This window comes from Mchenga conophoros, linkage group LG7 (genome assembly GCF_057382185.1).
Source record: "Mchenga conophoros isolate Kocher_MC1m ecotype Shallow Benthic linkage group LG7, M_conophoros_male_GT1.1, whole genome shotgun sequence".
NCBI classification, from domain to species: domain Eukaryota; kingdom Metazoa; phylum Chordata; class Actinopteri; order Cichliformes; family Cichlidae; genus Mchenga; species Mchenga conophoros.
The window spans coordinates 14,338,864-14,357,772 of NC_140532.1; the positions used below are offsets into that span (position 1 = coordinate 14,338,864).

An 18,909-nucleotide genomic window follows, 5' to 3' on the forward strand; every position below is an offset into this window, starting at 1 on the left:
AAGAGTTTTTCAGCAGGAAATTGTACTTTACTGTATCAAACTGAGGTCCAAAGAGCAAGAAAATAAAAAATTTCAAACACTCTTTTAGCTTTCTCAGAACGAAGTCTTTAGATTTATTTAAATTTAGTGTCAAGTTAACCATTAACCATCCTTCTCTTTGTTTTTTGGCTTCCTCTGTGACGCCATGTCTTTTAGCTTAGAGTCCAATTTTCTTTGCAGATAGGCCTTCTTATTGTGGTCCATAGATTTGTCTTTCTTCCCACTCCCAGCATAAAGAACACCCTCTTTACTTATCCTCATTCGAGCATGAGACTTGGCTTTATCTCCACAACCGTGAACCTGAAAAGTATTTGCAAGACGTCAATCAGACTTTCACGTAAAAAAAACATAAATTCCACAGATGCTTGGCAGGTGTTACCTGTTAACCTACACGTCAAACATACTACTCAGTTGAGGCGTGCCTCTTACCTCTGGTATATGATGACTGAGACAATACTGCCTGTTACAGAACAGGCAGAGCTGCCCGAGTGTTAGCACAGATGCTTTGCACTTGACAAAACTACAAACACTGTCGGCCTTCATGACACTACTGATGAGTGTGTCGAAGTCGTCATCTGGAGCAGAGGCAGCAGCGATGTCGCAGGCCCCAGCCTTGGTTCGATTTTTTCCTGGGGTTGAAACATGATGCAGAGTTAAGCTGTTAGAAAGCTGATGGGTAAGAAAACACCTTTAAATGCTTTGTTTAGACTCTTCTGATGCAAACCTTTTGCTTTTTTTGATGAGTGGCCTTGAGCTGGATGAATGTTGTTCTGTTGCTTTTTTTGTTGAGCGTTTTCTTCCCTTTTCTTCTGCTCCCTCTTCATCCTCTCTAAATGTAAACTTTTCAGGTCTAAGGGGGGTTGAGACGATGGCTCACTTTTTGAATCTGGGATCGTTTCCTCTTCCTCTTCCGTTGCTGCTCGTGCTTCCTCTTTGGCTGGTTTTGACACTGGGGGTCTGGAGACAGTGATACACCTCTCACTTCCCTCTCCTTTGCTCTCATGAATGAGGCCCAGCTCCTCAGCGATCTCATGGACCAGCAGCCGGTCATGAGAGTTAAACGATGACGGAAACTGTAGCTCACTCTGGTTTAAGTCCTTCATAAACCTTTCCACCTGCTCTCTGATCTCAGCGCGTCTGCCCTTACTCTGCTCTTGCTCTGCTGATGTGCTAGACTTTGTTTGCTTCTCTGAACCAGCTGCATTTTCCTTGCTGCTGCTACCAGCAGATTTTTTCTGTCCTGGCTTTGCTTTACTGGAGGGCTGATCCTTGACCTTGTGTTTGGTAGATGTGGAGGTGCTGGAAGAGGCTGTTTTCGCATCTTTGTGGTCACGGGTGTAATTTTGTGGTACGATGTCTTGAATGTACTCGAACGCTGTTCTGACCTCACCAAACTCAGTCATGTGATCAATCAGGGATTTCAGAAAACCGTGATTCTGAACGGTTTGAGTGTCACACACGACAGCGATGTGTCGTCTTGCACGCGTAACGGCAACATTTATCCTTCTGTCCTCTGCTAGAAATCCAACTTCACCTAAAATAAATGGAATCAGTGGGAAAAAAAAAATTGTGATAGCCTGTTGTTTATGTTTAATGCAGCTAACATCTGCAATTCTGTGACAGAATTAAAAGGAATGTCATGAATTACCTTTTCTGTTGGATCGAACTAACGACAACACGACAGCCTCTTTTTCCCTGCCCTGAAATCCATCCACTGATTTTATCTCGAGCTCTGGATGCTTTGCAGAAAGTTTTTGACGTAGAAGATCGACCTGTACGGAGAGAAAAACGGTTGTTATATTCAAAACAGCACTGTTATATCGATTTTCCTTGGCAGCTGTGGTTTAAGTGGTATAACGGAATGTCTACCAATTAGAAGGTCGGAATGACGGAATGTCTGTGAGCCCGAGTTGCCACCAATTGCAGTGTGAGTGTGTGAATGTTAGATAAAAGAACTGTATGAATGTGTGTGATTGGCTGAATGAGACTTAGAAAAGGCTTTGAGTGCTCAAAATTAAGTAGAACGACATTATATAAGTACCAGTGTGTTTACCATGTACCATTTAAATGATAAAGCTTCGGGTGTTTATTTTTATCAAAGGGAAAGATGTTTTTACATACATACATGCAAATTTATTGCACACTGTGGTCAAATGTTTGTGCACGTTGGAGGTATTTCTTCTCTGTTGGGGGAATTATTTATTTTTTATTTTTTTAAGCAACGTAATACAAATATCACTTTTCTTTAAAGTAATGCATTAAGTTACTTAAAAGCTAAGTCATTCTTTATACTAGTCTTTACATCCTTTTTGCATTTCCCTAATCACTGTGCTATGATGATCTGACCTTCAGGAAAAATTTTTTAATAATTCTCCCTGGAATTTTGAAACCAATCAGTTACTTTCAGTGCTGCCAGTCTCATTTCTGTGACTTACTTGTAGATTGTATGGAGCAATAACAGCTATGTCTTTAGCTTTAACTCCAGCTTCAGTCAGAGCTTTTATGTGCAGATCGACGATGTCGACCTCACCTGAGGAAACACATCACACGCTGTTAAACTGTCATACCACACAAGCAGTAAACACAGATGGCTTGTTTACAAGCTAAAATTAAAAAAGAATAACCTGTGTTGCCTTTGGACTGCTCATCTGCGACCTCCATTTCACTCAGACCACACCCTGCTGTGTCAATAAGAAGCAGCGGCGTGCTGGTCTCTTCAACGCATGCGACTCCTGCTAGATCTCTGTTTTGAGCGACATTTTTAAATGAATCCAAAGATTCATCCGTCACCAGAACTCAAATATGAGATGCTTTAAAATAGTACATTGAGTCTCACTTCAGTAAATGTCCCTCCACAGAGCTGTGAGCGGTCAGTCTTCCATGGTACATCTCCTTGGAGGCCCACTGCATAATGGCACTGTTCATGCGGTACTGAACTGTCAGCATACGAACCACCGAGTCCCCGTACATCTGGATAAGTCTCTCCATAAGACTCAGAGATAAGCCTTTTGATGCAGCCCTGTATGCAACAGAACAACATAAAAATTTTAGAGATTTACATTTTAATTTCTGAAAACCAGCCTCATTCGCATTCACATCAACGGCCAATTTAGAATACACATTTAACCCAACCCCACTAACTGCACATCTTTGGACTGTGGGAGAAAGCCAGAATACCAGGAGAGATCCCTGCTGTACCCTGCCTCTCGCCCTGTGACAACTGGAATAGGTTACCGCCCTGCACAACCCTGAATTGGAAAAGTGGAAAAAAATGGATGGAGCATCGATGACTTCTTTCTATAACTGATTTGATACTGGGATTAAAAGTGCATTAGGATGAGATCTCTGAACCACCAGTACACACAGAAGAGCTGATTAGAGCTAGAAAAACCTGTTTCAGTGTTTTAAAAAGCAACAGACTGGAAAACTATGAAACCTATCCTTTAACCAAGCTTGTTGTTTTTATAATCAGAAATCTGAATGCTTCAGAAAATGTGTCAAAAGTGCTTTTTAAAGGAAAAATTAAAATTCTAAAAACTATTTCTAGTGACATCCTTTGGATTTTGTCCTCCACTTTTAACTCCAGAGGCTTAATAAAAGCAGGCGGTGAATGTCTCATTGTTCAGGTTATGTTACAATTCATTTACATACTGGCAACAGATAAATGCTACATCGTGTATTTTAAGGTTAAAAACTTCTGGGACTTGAGGAAAAAAAGTCACAACGGTATAGATATCAAATGCTGAATATTATGAATGCATAAAAAACCCAAACTTGAATTTTTTACATTTGTGATTTAATGGTAGGTGGTAACTGCTTGTAGTCTCCAGCCAGGATGCACTTGCGCGCTCTAAGCAGGGCGATCCAGCAGCTGCTCTCCAGTGCCTGAGCACACTCGTCTATCACCACCCAGTCAAAATGTTCAGCTGGCAGGAACTTCAGAGGCCCGTCATCGCAGGCACCTGCACACACGCAGACAAGCGCTCTCCGATTACCTTTCATCATTACTCCAGCATCTGAATGACACTGTCATCGGGCCATTACTCACCTGTGTTGGTTGATAACACAACGTCAGCACTTTTAAGGATCTGGGCGATGGCTGCTGCCTCTCTGCTTTTCAGCTCTTTTCTCAGCTCTCCTATTTCTCGTTTCATGTTCCCCCGTTCTCCTTTCTCCTTTTTCATTCCCGTCTTGGAACAATCACAACATCACAAATCATTTGAGACGGCACTAAAATGACATGTTAGTGGGACACCACACTATAATACTCACAAATGCTTTATCAATGTCCTTCCGGATCTCAGCGATGATGTTTGCGTTGTCACTCTGAGCCAGGATGGCATCCAGTGAATGTTTCTGTATGGACTCCAGTAGCCTGGCTGGGTGACCCAGCCTCAGGACCTTGGCTTTGCCCTGGGCTAACCTCTCCACTAAATTATCCACCGCCACATTTGAAGGAGCACAGCACAGGATCTGCACAGTCACAAGAGCCAAAGTGATCCTGTCTAGACTAGAGTTGTGGCATTGATAACATTCTTCTTTATACACTAACAAATTCACATTTTTGCACCTTTTGCCCCTGTTTGACAGCTTGCAGGATGATTTCCACCACAGTGGTGGTCTTCCCAGTGCCCGGAGGCCCATGAATCACTGCAAGCTCTCTCTGTGACAGAGCGAAGGATACAGCTTCTCTTTGGGAGTCATCCAAGTTTGAGTTAAAGAATTCAACCTTATCTGATGAAATAAAACAGAGGCAAACACCAATGCGCTGAATGTTATATATGCATATGGAAACTTAGATTTCTAAACAATCTTTTAATTAAAACAGGAGCTAATATTTACTCACTTGGTTGTGACTGAGAAGTAGGTTTTGTGTCTCCAAAGAGGACACTTATTAAATTGGAAGCTGGTCCATTGTTGTATCCATTTAATGTATTCAAAGCACTGCAAGCAGAAACCCCATGGGTTAAGTTTCAAAAGTGTACTGATTCACATGCACCGAGGTATTTTTGGTTACAGATATTCCTCACCGTTTCATTCGTTTGTAAGTGACGTCGTTTGCTAACTTTAAAAGGTTGTAAAGTGCATCTGAATCTAAACTGTGGCCATCCTTTAAATCATCAAAGGCCACACTTACAGATGCTTGGCCGACCCTTGTCACAATCCCAGTACTGATCTGTGAGGCTGCAGTGCATCCAGTAGTGTCATACAAGCCAACTATATCACCTGCAAAGACAGACACATACCTCACTGTAATATAAACATAATTTAATTACATTTTATTTATATAGTGCAAATCAGAACAACCATTTCTAAAGGTGCTTTATATTGTGAGGTAAATCTCTATAATAATGGAGAGACAACCCCCTATGAGCAAGCACTTGACAAAAGTGGGAAAGCAAAGCTTTTAATAGGAAGACACCTCTGACAGAACCAGGCTCAGGAAGGGGCAGCCATCTGCTGCGACTTGTTGGTGTTGAAGAGAGCCTAGTCTTGTTACAGGATAACTAAGTGAGGATTCATGGTCACCTGATCCAGCCTTAACTATAAGCTTTATCAAAAAAGAAAATTTTAAGCCTCATCATAAAAGGAAAAGGGCCTCAAAGCTGAACACTCTGCCTCATAAAGTAAAAACAGACGTCAATCTCACCAGGTCCGAAGCTGTTGCTTGGCAGAGATGAGAACCCAAGATGCTTTCTTGGCTCCAAGATGACGACTGTGCGGCCGTAGAGGCCTGTGGACTGACTTCCTATCTGCAGTTTCAGCAGGCAAACACCTTTGTTTTGAAGATCCTTGAGAGAAATGTTCTCCTGCCATACCCTGAGGGCACAAAAAAGGGAAATCACGAGTGACAACTGTTGATAACAACATTTGGTTTTAGATTATTTTCAGGAGAAATCTCTGTGTTTAGAAACAAATCCATTTTTTAAAACCACACCTTAATCTCTCTGAAAACAATTTAAATACAAATAATAAAAACATCTTTATGTCGCACAGTTCAGCAAACTAAATTCTGCAGTGTGACCGTTTGACAGTGCAGATGTGACATTACATACCTGGTCTCCTCTATCTCAGCCTCCCGCTCCTCCTGCAGAAGCTCGAGTGTCTTTGACACAAACTTTTCCAAGGCCATTACTCACTGAAATGGTAACAGAACAAGATGTTTCTAGCACATCATCTGATTTTTAGAAAAACATCTCTACATGCTATAATATTTATAATGTGCAAAGATTGATAAATAATCTTAATTTTGTGATTTATGGATTAGTTAAATTGACATTTCATCCACTTTAATACTAAAGTATAGTTTTGCTTCCAACGTTCATGCTTCTTCTACCTTCTGTTTAACTTTTTTACAGTTTTATTTCTATACACCTTTTCTCTGGGTTACAAAAAAATGATTTAATGTTCTACAAAAAAACTCAAACAAATAACAAACAAAATATTCAAAGCAATAATAGTTATTCATGATCATACTACTACTAAGCTGCAGCAGCTTCATTGGCTCCCAGTCAAATATCGTATCAATTTCAAAATACTCTTGTACACATCTATGGCTATTCATCATCTCTCTCCTGCATATCTCTCTGATCTGGTTCAGATCACCACCCCATCTCTGTGTCTTAGATCTTCTTCTCTTTCTCTGTCCCCTCTCCCCGTCTTGCCACCATGGGGAGCAGGGCTTGCTCTGCTCCTCGACTCTGGAATTCCCTACCTCCTGATTTAAGAAATATCACTTCCTTCTCTCTCTTTAAGTCCCAACTCAAAACTCACTTGTTCAAAATAGCTTATCCCACATAACCTCTCCACTCTGCTATTTTAAATTTGTTTTATGTCTTGTGCTTTTATGATTGTGTAAACTGCTTGCTTTTAGTGTTCTGCTGTGTACAGTGTCCTTGAGTGTTCTGAAAGGCGCTTTCAAATAAAATGTATTATTATTATTATTATTATTATTATTATTATTATTATTATTATTACGACACAGGTTAAATTGGTCTTAACCATATTTAAATATTTTTGTACTTTTTCTGTACTTCTCCTCCTAAATAATTCGTCCGAAACTGAATCTACTAGCCTGTACACCCACTACTGTATTTATTTTATTTTTAATTTGGGGAAAACGACAAAAACAACAAAGGAAAAACTGTAAAATTTTAAAAAAAAGCTGTAAAATAAAAAGCACTAGGACCCACACTTAGTTATTATAGATGAAAGTAACCCTTAAAAAAGAAGCAGGGTATAGGTAAATCGTTTCAACGCACAAACATGTTAAAGCTAAATGCTAACATCACAGCCACGGTCATTTTACTTTACGAGCAGTTAGCAAGCGAGAACTGCACTCACCTGTTAGCGCCTGAAACCTAAAGACGGAAAAGCCAAATTTAACGTTAGTTAATCATGCTAAATAACTTGGAAATGTAACACCCTCTCTATCATTACTCAGGTGGATTTGTTTGGTTCCTGTTCTCTTCCTTGTTTGTGTTTTACTGGTTGACAAACTCGGCACACTGCCACCTATAGGCTCGGATGTCACAAACACGCACCTTTTATTTTGAAAAATGCAAACCCCGGAAGTTTCCTGGCGAGGCTGACGCTTCAGAAGCACATTGAGATAAGTTGTCAGTCAAACAGACACCAACCGCCTGACATCAAAAGCTTTCAGTCTGTTTATGGTTATTTAGGGTAGTATGTTTTAGCAGGACGAGCCGGGCCGCTTTGGGTTACTGCTCTGCTTGATTTTAGGCCGCGGGAGGATATGGTGGTTTCTAATCTCACACATCCCAGTAAAGGAAGGAAACACTTGCACTGCAAATCTGCAGACCTCAGCTAGCCAATCTTATATTTAACTGCTCTGTGTTTTTTAAATTGGCTTTTTGGAAATGAGAGCCTCGTTGGTCTTCCTTCATATCGTCTCAAGCTGCTGGCTGGTCAGTGCCACACTTTCAAAAACCGATGCAAAGAAGTCGCACAAAGCTGAAGCTGAGGTGAGTAACTTCAGGTCTTAATCTTTAAACTGGTTCGAGCTGTTCTGTGCTGTCAGGTCAAACAGGTCTGAATGCGTTTGCCTAAAATGTCCTTGGTCTCCTGTCTCCGTCCTGTCGTGGTTATCTGTTACTGAAACGGGCTCTTTTCTCTTTGATCTCACTTGTTTAGACATCTCCAGCAGAATTATCTGTACTGGAGAGAAACCTTGTTGTGTCAGACCCGCACTGGAAAGACATAGCGAAGGAGGAAAAGAGATACTGTGCACACATCAAGAAAACGTTTCAAGGACCAGTGCTTGGATATGTGACACCCGTAAGTCTGAAATCCAGTCACAATTATATCTCCTTGTTCTCCTGCTGAATTTAAACGTTTGACAATAGTGTGTAAGTGATGGGACAGACCATAGCCATGTGGACTCCAGTGAGCAGATTTATCAGTTGATAGATAATGAATCATTAACTGGTTTGATAATCACATTCTAATTTCTTAATCTTTATTAGCTGTCACCAAAAAATCTATCCAATCCCCCCTCATCTATGACACTGGTAACACTTTAATTTAATATGCTTATGGTCATGTAAGAAAATTAAAAACCTGCCCTTTAGGGTTTCATATGTACGTTTTAGCACAGTCAAAGACACAACTTATTTTTCTCATCCTGCAGTGGAATTCCCACGGCTATGACGTTGCCAAGATGTTTGGGTCCAAGCTAACTTCGGTGTCACCGGTGTGGCTTCAGCTGCGCAGACGAGGACCTGAAACCTTTGACGTTATGGGACTCCACGATCACGATCCAGGCAGATGATCCACTTTTTTCCTTAACTTTATCACTGATTAAAGCCTCACCTTAAGTCACGGATGAACATGAGGTAAAAGAGTGTCTTTTGATCTTTTCAGGCTGGGTCAAAGCTGTACGCAAGTCTAACAAAAAAGTCAGGATTGGTGAGTGAATGCCAACTTTACTGCCCACAGGTACTCAAGTCTGATTGTGTGGATTCAGATTAGTTCATTTTCTTTTTTAACCATCAGTGCCTCGGCTCTTATTTGATGGCTGGTCCTACCAGGACTACATGGCAGTATTTGGAAGTGAGGATGAAATTGACGAGTTGGGAACTGAGCTGGTGGATGTTGCAAAAGTAAATAAGTAGTGTTTGTGTCTTTAATTCCAATAAAACCTTGTTTTTGGTTTATTCGGTGACTGATTAACGTAAAAACCGTGGTTTTGCAGACTGAAGGTTTCGATGGCTTCACCTTGGAGTTGTGGAGTCAGCTGGGAGGTAACAAAAGAAAGTGAGTGATTCTGTTGCAAGCCCCGATCACAAGTTTTGCTTTGTCTGAGGTTAATCAATAATCAAGCATTTCTGATCTACCCACACAGGGAACTGGTCCATTTGGTGAAACACATATGCGAGACTTTGAAAGCTAAAAGATTAGACTGCATTCTTGTTATTCCACCAGCAGTAACAAGGTGAATTCATTTATTTTGCATTCAGCAGCTATAAATGCTAAAAAAAACAAACAAACAACAACAACAAAAACAATCAGTGTGATTGGTTTAGATTTGTTTTTCCTGTGAATTATCAGCACAGGGCAGCCGGGTATGTTTGGCAGGGAGGAGTTTGAGCAGTTGGCCCCAGTCGTCGATGGATTCAGTCTCATGACATATGACTATTCCAGTGGTGCCAGGTGAGTACATGGCACAGGTGATGCAACAAGAGGATTCAAACTGGCGTTAATCCAGTTTTCTGAGTTGTGTGCTGTTGTTGTTATAGGCCGGGCCCTAGCTCTCCGCTGCCCTGGGTCAGAGACTGTGTCCTCCAGCTTGCACCAAACTCTCAGTGGAGGGAGAAGATTCTGCTTGGACTCAATCTGTACGGCCTTGATTTTGCAAGCCAGGGAACAGAGCCAGTCCTGGGAACAAGGTGAGCTGAAACTCTAGCTATTGCTGCAATACTTTAACCTCCTAAGACCCGAACTCTTCCACGGCATGCATTTTTAATTTCTCTTTGATATTTGGGCTGATCTGAAAAAGTCTTTTCCTGCTTTTTCACACATTTTCAGTCCAGTCCTGACCATTTCCATTACAGTTTTTTTGTTAAACCACTTAACCCTGATCTATAAATCACTCAGCATAAAAAAAGGTACCTAACTCGAAGGACGCACTAGTGTTGTGTCTGCACATAGTAGATGACTTGGCAAAGAACCAGTTTTGGAGTTTGACACAAAATCATATTTTTGCAATAAAAAGGTGATTCTCAAAGAGTAAACATAGCATACCTCGACAAGGTGTGCAGCATCCTTAAACATTTACTGCATAGCATTCAGACTGTGTTGACTTTCAAGCTCATTAGAATTGTAGAAACTCTGGTAATTCCACGTATGTTTGCATGGATTTAAAAAAAAAAAAAAATTTGGTTCCCTTTCTTTTAGCAAAATAAAAAGAATTACAGGGTGGCTCAGGACTTTTTCACAGTACTAAACGTAATTTTCTGACTGCAAGTAGCATGAGCTTTTTATTTATAGTAAAAAATGGCGATAAGTTGGAGTAAAGAGTCGATTGAGAACTTTGACATGGACTTGAAGCCTCTTACCGCACTCGTCTGTGGTTTCCTGCAGGTACATCGAGATCTTGCGAGAACACAGGCCAAAGGTTCTCTGGGATGAATACTCTGCAGAGCATTACTTCACTTACAAGAGGTATTAATTTAATAAAACATCAGGGTTTAAACAATATTTCGAGGTTATTTAAATGTCCCGAGAGCTTTTCTTGATTAAATATCCTGTCCTTTGCCTTTTATTTTAGGAACAATGCAGTTAAGCATGTGGTGTACTACCCTTCACTGAAGGTAAAACTGTTCACTTCTGCAATTAAAAGAATAGGAGTATTAATCATCAATGAGTGATTAATATTATTTCAACTGTTTTACAGTCAATCGACCTGAGGATTTCTTTAGCTGCTGAACTGGGAACAGGAATTTCCTTGTGGGAATTGGGACAAGGACTGGATTATTTCTATGATCTGCTATAAGAGTTGGACTTGTTGGCGAACACTGTGAATCTCGGATTGACACAATATATCTATATTTTTTTGTCATTGAAGTCAGTGCCGTTTTGTTTTTTTTCCTATCTCGACATCTGCAGTGAGCCACTGACGGGGTTTAATTAACGCTCAACTTGTTTGAGGGTCGTGAATGTATCGAGCTCTTGAATGACACGGCGGTTTATTTTTAGGCATCTGCAACCAACAAAAAAAGGTACTTCAGTGTATTTTATTTATTTTCTGTGATGATACGATTTAAAAAAAGAAAGAAAAAAAGTACAGATTAGTACATCTCTGCATTCAACAAAAGAAGCTGCATGATTATCAGTATGTATCCATTTTAATTAAGGGTTTATTTATATTTGGAGGCCTTCAGACATCTGCAGCATCGCTTCAGTCCAACGCCTAAAATCATCTGTGCTCTTAAAAAGATTCATCCATCAGCAACAATACATCTGCTCCTGATGCTTTATTTTTTATTATGTTTGAATCTACACAATCCTGTTGCTTTTACTCGGTTTATAATAACAGCATCAACAAATAACCAAGTGGTATGTTGCAGTTTTGCCAAACATCTCTTTCTGACCCAGCATTTTTCTGATACTTGTTCAAAATAAATGTTTAATTACATGAATATAAAAGTGGGACGACAAAGCTGTCGAATCGGAGCATTCCTCGTGTATTATTTCAGGTTTTTATTTGGCATTACAGAGCAGGATTAGATTATTTACAGTGAGCAAGGTTGATTGCATGTTCTGTCCAGTTATGAGGTGCCTGTCTACGACCACATGCATGGCATCTTCTTGACTTGCTGCAAAAAAAAAAACAAAACCCCACAGAGACGAACATCAGACTGTTTTAGAAATAATTATTTGGTATTTGACTCTTCTGTTATTAGCAGGGTAAGCTCACCTGTGTACGATCCACCGCTGTCTTTCACGAAGTCTTCTACAATCAAGGGCAGGTTGGCAAAATCAGGTTCCCGCACCAGTTCAAACACTGAAGGCTATTAAGATCAACAAGTTGGTGTTACTAAATACAGCAAACATGTGATAGCTGAACAAATATATGGGTTATATTTCCCCTAGTGAGTTCACCAAACACTAACCCCTGTTAAGCTGTAGCCACTGAAAATCCACCTCTGTCCTTCAGTGGCACAACACAGTGCAGACACTCCCTGTCCCACTGCACACACCGGCTCTGCACAGAGGGGAAAAAAACCAAGCAAACCACATGTACATGTGTTCCTAAAAAAACAACAAGAAAAATACATACAGATGTTAAAACAAGCCCCAAGCTCACTTTGTTGAGAGATGAAGTGCGCGAGAATGCGGTGCAGAGAGCCGCTGTGTGCCAGGTCATTCAGCGCTCCAGGGCAGTGTGGGATGAGCAGTGCCTGGTATCGGGCACCTTAAAAGGGGTCATCGTGACACAAATGAGCAGATAGTAGTTAAAGCAGCAGACATGAAAACGGCCGAATGGGCATGAAATAAATATTCTCACCATCTATGGATTCAAGTTTGGCTGGTGTTGCGTAGGGTTTCACACTGAAGTCCTGCACCCATCTAGCTGTGCTTTCATCAACCCCAACAAAGTCTATTGGCTTCCCCTGCAACCACAGAAACACTTCTGTACAGGGTAACATCACACACCCAGGGTAATGATCACAAAGTGGACAAGAACTATTTCCAAGAACTGGGTTGCATCTTAAAGCGCATGTCCGTGACCTTTCAGATGTAGTAGTAGGGTGAAAGCAGGGTATAAAAGACAACTTTTTTTTCGGGTGTGTAAGTCCATCTCTACAAACATGGATCTAATAATGTATCTTTGTTGCGATAATATTTAAATTCTTGAAACTGGTGGTTGATAAATATTTTAAACTCAGGGTTCTGATCATTTTACCTGCCCTACCAGGATGAGCTACCAGTAGGAGAAAAAAAATGGATTTTGCGATTGGCAATGTAGCTGCAATTTTATAACAAACTTGGATTTCAGGAAAAAACACTTTTTTTTTTTTTTTTTTAGTAACACCCATATATTTGTATAAATGTGATGCTACTGTTGCACAGGGACAATGGGTGTCACAGTGAAACGAGGTACTTGTTTGTCCTGGAGTTTCTTTTTCTTCTTTCATTCATCACCCTTGATTATACCGCTGGTCTTTTTTTTTTTTTTTTTTTTTTTTTAATCCTACAAGATACATCACTTTCTAATTTTAGCAACACTCCACTGACTAGAAGCACCACTCTGTGGTCCTTTTGGTAACTATCTATTCTACATGCACCTATTTCAAAGTTATTTGAATGAACTTTAATTTCAGTACTCACCAGGACATAAAAACCGCATACAAGGAATCACCACAAAAGTTTAGTGATAAAGAGATTGCTGAATTTCCCCAAAATAAGGTACCCCCCAAAGAAAATATCGTGGAATTTTTTTTCTTTACCACCATATTTAAAAACAAACAAACGAAAAGAAAAAGTAAAAAAAAGAAAAAGAAAAGACGTGTTTATTTATTTATTTAAATTTCTCCTTTGATTTTTTTTTTTTTTAATCTGCGCAGTTGTCATGGAGACTGTCTACGTAAGTACGGACTAACGCGCTTAGGTCACGACAGCTGTTCGTGTATCTGCTATTTGCTTGTCAGGTGGAGTCTTACCCCTGGTGTGGCTGTCTGTAGGTTAAAGACCGGACTACAAAGGCTGAAGGACTGATGGAAAGATTTCGCAGACACCCCTGAATAAACAAAATGTGTGAGATAAAACGCTTTAGAGAGCTCATGCTAGTTCTGCAGCTCTAAGTAAGTCAAAGCTAACGGACAAATTCATGAATGATTGAGAACAGCCGAGCTGTTCAAAGTAAAGCTAACGGGCTCACCTTGAGAAGAAGCACTCGCCACTATCAAACACGTTGGTTTCGCTGACATTTTAATAATATTTGCTTTAAATTATAAAGAAAAACCTTGAGGGTGAGACGATGCAAAAGAAATACGCGAGGAGGGTGTACAGTCAGCTGACAACAACATCCGCTTATAAGTTTCAAAATAAAAGTTCAGTCGGAGAAATTATCTGAGAATTTGGGTGGAAATTATAAGGAAGTATCTTTTATTTGCATCCAACAAAGAAAAATAGTTCTTTATATTAGTTTTTTAAATACACATTTGTAATGACTATACATAAAAAAGCAATTAAAAAGACAAACAGAGAAGCGGCCACAACATGCTCATATTGCTCTGCTTTTTAAATATACACCACTCATTTTAAAGAGTTAAAAATCCTTTGTGACCTAAATTAAAGAATACATAAACACATGCAAAGCTGTTTTTGCGAGAACAAATGAGCAGTGCTGTCCAGCAGCATCGCAGTGTTTGAAGTAACTATGCAGCATCGTAGGACTGTGGGAAAAAATACTTTTTTGGGGTGGTGGGGTTATAATAATTTGGAAAACATTTTAGAAGTTGTGTTAAATTTTGTGATGTTTAAAAAAACTACAGTGATCCCTACAAGGGTGTCACAGTGGTGTGGTGGTTAGCATTATCATAGCAAGAAGATTCTGGGTGCAAATCCAACCTGGGGCCTTTCTGTGTGGAGTTTGCATGTTCTCTGCAGGTACTCCAACTTCCACCGACAGTGTGCACAAGGTTGGGTTAATTGGTGATTCTAAATTCTGTTGGTGTGAATGGTTGTCTGTCCTCATGTATTAGCCCTGTGACAGATTGGTGACCTGTCCAATGGTGTACCCTCCCTCTCGCCATATGACTGCTAGGATAAGCTCCAGCACCCATCCCCACGGTCATGAATTGGACAATTGGAAGAAAATGAATAGATGGATGGGGAGGGGGGAAGTACAAAATTAGTATGGATCTTCTTTCAAATTCCGGTAAAGGCAGCATGTAAACATCATCCCCAGAAGCTGAAACAAAACAGACACAAAGACCTCATTATTTACAGACTCCATTAAAATAGATGTTCATATTTATCTCCGTTTTGCTCAGCAGTAAAAGCTTTCACCTGTAGAAATGCAATCCCTATACCAACTGCACCGAGAATATATAACTGACTCAAGAGGAATTCCTCTAACTTCATGATGCAGCCTCCCTGAGAGCACAAGAACAGGGGAGAAAAAAAAAGAATAAATAATAATATCTTGTTATCATGTGAAATTTAGCCACGCTGCGTCGATGGAGAGCTTTCTCGTTTTTACCTCCACTCTGTAGATGTTGGAGGGATGGTCCCTGCGGCCGCAGAGTTCACCTGGAGTTTTACAGCAGCTATCGGGAACAAGACGCTCGTTCTCTGCTGCCTGGATCCACACACTGTCGCTCCAGTCTGAGAAGTTGTGGCTACCACAACACTTAAACTGAGAGGGAAAATAATGAGAAAATTGCAGTTAACACAGAATTTCATTATTAATCATGTCCAGTCTTACTGATGTTACTCATTTTTTATTCGAGCCTTTTTCTGAAACAAATTCTCCTTTTCCACACCTCCTGATGTAGTTTGTCCACAGCCTGTGTGATGCTCTCCTCTCCTGGCTGCTGGTATTTCTGCTGCATGGTCACTTTCAGGTTCTGTTTGAGCTCTTCATCCAGCTGTGAGACAGGAGAAGCTCTTTAGTACCTCCCATCAATAAAAATAGCTCCTGATCAAGTTTCCTCCTTCCCCCGTAACATTCCTGTCTACCTGAGCAATACCCACAGATAACTCAAAATATATGAGCACAGATTCTATGACCTCACTCCCTGATTCTAATGAAGACTCTTGCAAATAAAAATAACCTCAACCTGTCAGAACTAAAACAGACTGATATAAAGGAGAAACACACTGCAGTAGATTACCTGGTAGCAGAAAGGGAAACACTAGAGCAAGAAAAAAGGGGGAAGAAAGAGAGGCGTGAGAAGGATGGGGGAAAAATGGACAAATGAACATGCACAGAAAAGCATGTAAAACACACTTCACAAAGGAGTGCAGCAACTGAGTGGTTGTTAGATTTGACATTAAAATGATGCAAAGCTAGGAGAAATACTTGAAAGGAAAGTAGAATTAATAAAATACACATAATGCAAGCAGAAAGACAAAAAAAAGACATTTGTAATTTCTGGGGTGAAATTTAAATGATGAATAGATATAACCATAAAAAGTACTGGAAGCTGTGCAAGTTATAGCAAAATAAACTGTATGTCACTATTTACTTTTGTCTCTATATACAAACAGATACAAATAGAAAGTATGGCACCTCACCTCTTGGTAGTTAATGTATGCCAGAACACCAGCAATGATTTCCAGAAGGAAAATACAGAGCAACAAGATCAGATACTGTAGGCAGAGACATAACAAAAATGACTATGAATACAGTGAAATGCCATTATTTTGCACCATTTTGCAGGTATAATGTCACTGAACATATCTGTGCATGGCTACAAAATACAAACATCATACTCCAGAAAATAAGTGATTAAATGGTGGGAAAGGAAGGTGCTCATTATAAAGATTGCGGGGAGTATGACCATAGAGATATACCACTGAGTCTGAGTGATATCCTCACAGACCCTCTGTCTGTCTGTCTGTCTGTCTGTCTCACTCACACACACTCTTAAGTCCAAGCAGCAGCTTGTGATGCCCTTCATTCCTCTGGCATGAGCCACACTCTATATCTAAACTCTTAAAGACACACTGTGCATGACTTTATCTGTTATATCTGACAGGCATGCCTGGCATAATGAGCTGCACTGAGTGCAGGCAGACGAGACAGAAGGTCACCAAGGATTAGCTTTCAATACACAACCTGGACCAGGGGGTGAGAGTGTATAAACATGGACTTAAAAGTGCCATGGTTTCTCATGTGGACTAATGAAAAAAGGATTTCAGCTTCTGTGGAGTGAAGTGAAACGGGCAAGAAAAATCAGTTTTTCTGTAACAGGTAGTATTTTGTGGGCGTGGTCACCGTACCACAATCAAAAGACTCTTCATCTCGTTCAGCGTGGCACAGCAGCCGATTATCCCGGTCACTATCACGATGACTCCAGCAGCTATCAGGATGTACGCCGAAGTTGCATAGAAGCTGGAGCTCAGCAAACTGATGTAGTCGCTCTTTTCCACCAGAGTCCACACGCCCACCGCCAACACAGCCCCACCTGCCAGCTGACAGAACATACCGTTACCAGCTCAACTCAAACCAGATGCTCGTAGTGAGAATGCAGCACATAAGTTATAACTTTGCTCTTAAAATGTGATCACGCTGGACAACGCCTCATTCTTTCAGTGTAAGCCCTGAGAGACTAGAACATCAGTCTATTCTTAAAGCCTAAAGGAAATTGCAGTTAATAAAGTAAAAATAAGTAAATAAAAAAAGTTTGTATGTTTGTTTTTGTTTTTTTTAAATGTGTCTGTGTACAAAGGAAGTCATCTTAATGTCTATGGCATTTTAAGCACTGCACAAATTTAATGTTGCAACTTTAAATCAATTACAACTGACTGAATTAAGATGACATCGTTCAAAAGTTACTTTTGTAATCTAAAATTCAGTGAAAATCTTTGCACTTTTATATTAACCTACCCAGAAAAGAACATTGAAAAGAAAAAGAAGATACTTCAGACAAATCGTCCCGCAGGCGTGCTTTTTTTCACGTCGAACTTCCATTCTGTTAAAAAAGGGGAATTATTAATGTTAGCAGTGTTCAAGCTGATACAGTAAAGAAACAACCAAATATTCGATGGCACATCTCAGTCTCCCCCTAAAGGGATTACTACAAGATACTGAGAGCAAAACTGCAGGCTATACCCCCCCCCCCCCCCCACTGCAAGATTTACACAGATTTCTGTTCCTATCCTTTATAATGGAAAGCTGTATTAGTGTCATATGTGATGTAGTTATACATGCAGTTTATTTCTATATCAGTTTCCTCTTTCAGTTCCCTTTAGTCCTGCCTTTGCCGTGGGTTGCAGAACAATTGGGCTTTTTGTGACGGCTATTGTTGAGATTGTACCTTAGTCTTTGTGCAGTAGCTCGAGGTGCTATAAGAGTGCAATGGAAAAGAGCTCAGAGATGAAATCAAATATGTTGTGGGGAAAACATACTTAACGTCCTGTGTCACATATCATCCAGCAGACACACATCCGTCCCCCGTTTCAGTAACATAATCTGATCGTCTCATTCTTCAGTGATTTTGTGTTAGCTTTTCACTCTTTACTTCAGGCTCAAGTCAAATGTTGTTATTCTTGCCTAAACAGAACTTTCCTGGTGCTTCTATTTTGAGAGAAGTCATGACCCTGAGCATCATGGGAAATGTTTTTCTTTTCTGTTTTTTATATTTTAAACACAAATGAACATCTTTGTTTACAAACATATATAAAGAACAGTTAAAAAGATAACACGTATAAACCTGATTAAAATATACTTTTAAGACAATCTTAATGTGTAAGTATGACTGAAAACAATATCACCGTGGTCATATTCAGAGTTATTTTTAACTCATTATGTCATGGAAAAACTGCTCTGTTTTCACACAGACCAAAATACTCCTACCTGGTTTAGATGGTGGACCTCCCAAAGGATGTAGATTATCAGGGTAACGTCTTCTCAGAGTCCGCCGACCTCAGCGTCCAACTGTCTTTGAAGGTTGAGCGCAACAATGTAAGTTCTCAGCTGACAGTCACACTCGAGCCTCCCACTCAAGGGTCTGAGCGTCTGTCCTCTTTTGGCACAACAGGCTGCTCGCCCCTCTGCAAGCTGTACTTGTCTGCCCCCAGCTGGTTTCCCATGCATACGAGCTCTACTTGCTTTAAAGCATGCAGCTTAAAGGTTTAACTGATTTTTTTAAAGACACATGACAAAAGAGCAGTCAT

The 18,909-nt window shown here is 40.2% G+C and overlaps 4 protein-coding genes across 5 annotated transcripts; 1 reads left to right on the top strand and 3 right to left on the bottom strand.

The window, feature by feature from the left end:
- Window position 1: 1 nt before the first annotated feature.
- ighmbp2 (immunoglobulin mu DNA binding protein 2) lies at window positions 2-7,527 on the bottom strand. Its single transcript, XM_085282314.1, has 16 exons — window positions 7,384-7,527; window positions 6,096-6,178; window positions 5,690-5,859; window positions 5,070-5,265; window positions 4,886-4,983; window positions 4,610-4,773; window positions 4,312-4,512; window positions 4,088-4,229; window positions 3,827-4,001; window positions 2,876-3,058; window positions 2,664-2,782; window positions 2,475-2,569; window positions 1,688-1,811; window positions 764-1,573; window positions 469-668; window positions 2-339 (listed from the first exon to the last, which is right to left on the bottom strand). The coding sequence occupies exons 2-16, from the start codon at window positions 6,170-6,172 to the stop codon at window positions 142-144; spliced, it is 2,952 nt and encodes a 983-aa protein (XP_085138440.1). The 5' UTR covers window positions 6,173-6,178; window positions 7,384-7,527; the 3' UTR covers window positions 2-141.
- Window positions 7,528-7,611: 84 nt separating this feature from the next.
- Window positions 7,612-11,728, top strand: chid1 (chitinase domain containing 1). Its single transcript, XM_085282316.1, has 12 exons — window positions 7,612-8,024; window positions 8,194-8,337; window positions 8,690-8,822; window positions 8,923-8,967; window positions 9,055-9,161; window positions 9,254-9,315; window positions 9,404-9,493; window positions 9,610-9,711; window positions 9,798-9,947; window positions 10,642-10,722; window positions 10,829-10,871; window positions 10,955-11,728. Exons 1-12 carry the CDS (start codon window positions 7,920-7,922, stop codon window positions 11,051-11,053), a joined length of 1,161 nt encoding a protein of 386 aa, XP_085138442.1. The 5' UTR covers window positions 7,612-7,919; the 3' UTR covers window positions 11,054-11,728.
- gatd1 (glutamine amidotransferase class 1 domain containing 1) lies at window positions 11,280-14,126 on the bottom strand. The gene is made up of 7 exons (XM_085282320.1): window positions 13,943-14,126; window positions 13,725-13,801; window positions 12,569-12,674; window positions 12,368-12,475; window positions 12,174-12,265; window positions 11,978-12,071; window positions 11,280-11,876 (listed from the first exon to the last, which is right to left on the bottom strand). Exons 1-7 carry the CDS (start codon window positions 13,989-13,991, stop codon window positions 11,761-11,763), a joined length of 642 nt encoding a protein of 213 aa, XP_085138446.1. The 5' UTR covers window positions 13,992-14,126; the 3' UTR covers window positions 11,280-11,760.
- Window positions 14,127-14,152: 26 nt separating this feature from the next.
- Window positions 14,153-18,754, bottom strand: cd151 (CD151 molecule). 2 transcript variants are annotated; one of them, XM_085282317.1, is made up of 9 exons: window positions 18,590-18,751; window positions 17,621-17,705; window positions 17,014-17,205; window positions 16,306-16,380; window positions 15,903-15,923; window positions 15,552-15,656; window positions 15,269-15,424; window positions 15,076-15,162; window positions 14,153-14,977 (listed from the first exon to the last, which is right to left on the bottom strand). In XM_085282317.1, the coding sequence occupies exons 2-9, from the start codon at window positions 17,702-17,704 to the stop codon at window positions 14,918-14,920; spliced, it is 780 nt and encodes a 259-aa protein (XP_085138443.1). In that variant the 5' UTR covers window position 17,705; window positions 18,590-18,751; the 3' UTR covers window positions 14,153-14,917. The 2 variants fall into 2 exon arrangements, with proteins under 2 accessions (XP_085138443.1, XP_085138444.1); XM_085282318.1 differs by lacking the exon at window positions 15,903-15,923 and having other exon boundaries at window positions 18,590-18,754.
- Window positions 18,755-18,909: the final 155 nt, after the last annotated feature.

What these genes read in the sequence shown, in the direction of transcription:
- cd151 (XM_085282317.1), bottom strand. Translation starts at nt 17,704, where the DNA reads ATGGAAGTTCGACGTGAAAAAAAGCACGCCTGCGGGACGATTTGTCTG. An exon ending in TTTTCAATGTTCTTTTCTGG is followed by an intron (nt 17,206 to 17,620) that starts GTAGGTTAATAT and finishes ATGTTCTGTCAG; the next exon opens with CTGGCAGGTGGGGCTGTGTT. An exon ending in CCAACATCTACAGAGTGGAG is followed by an intron (nt 15,163 to 15,268) that starts GTAAAAACGAGA and finishes TTGTGCTCTCAG; the next exon opens with GGAGGCTGCATCATGAAGTT.
- ighmbp2 (XM_085282314.1), bottom strand. Translation starts at nt 6,172, where the DNA reads ATGGCCTTGGAAAAGTTTGTGTCAAAGACACTCGAGCTTCTGCAGGAG. An exon ending in AAGCAACAGCTTCGGACCTG is followed by an intron (nt 5,266 to 5,689) that starts GTGAGATTGACG and finishes CTGTCTTTGCAG; the next exon opens with GTGATATAGTTGGCTTGTAT. An exon ending in ACTTACAAACGAATGAAACG is followed by an intron (nt 4,984 to 5,069) that starts GTGAGGAATATC and finishes TTCTGCTTGCAG; the next exon opens with TGCTTTGAATACATTAAATG.
- chid1 (XM_085282316.1), top strand. Translation starts at nt 7,920, where the DNA reads ATGAGAGCCTCGTTGGTCTTCCTTCATATCGTCTCAAGCTGCTGGCTG. An exon ending in TAACAAAAAAGTCAGGATTG is followed by an intron (nt 8,968 to 9,054) that starts GTGAGTGAATGC and finishes TTTAACCATCAG; the next exon opens with TGCCTCGGCTCTTATTTGAT. An exon ending in CTGGGAGGTAACAAAAGAAA is followed by an intron (nt 9,316 to 9,403) that starts GTGAGTGATTCT and finishes CTACCCACACAG; the next exon opens with GGAACTGGTCCATTTGGTGA.
- gatd1 (XM_085282320.1), bottom strand. Translation starts at nt 13,991, where the DNA reads ATGTCAGCGAAACCAACGTGTTTGATAGTGGCGAGTGCTTCTTCTCAA. An exon ending in GGCGAGTGCTTCTTCTCAAG is followed by an intron (nt 13,802 to 13,942) that starts GTGAGCCCGTTA and finishes TTGTTTATTCAG; the next exon opens with GGGTGTCTGCGAAATCTTTC. An exon ending in CAAACTTGAATCCATAGATG is followed by an intron (nt 12,476 to 12,568) that starts GTGAGAATATTT and finishes ACCCCTTTTAAG; the next exon opens with GTGCCCGATACCAGGCACTG.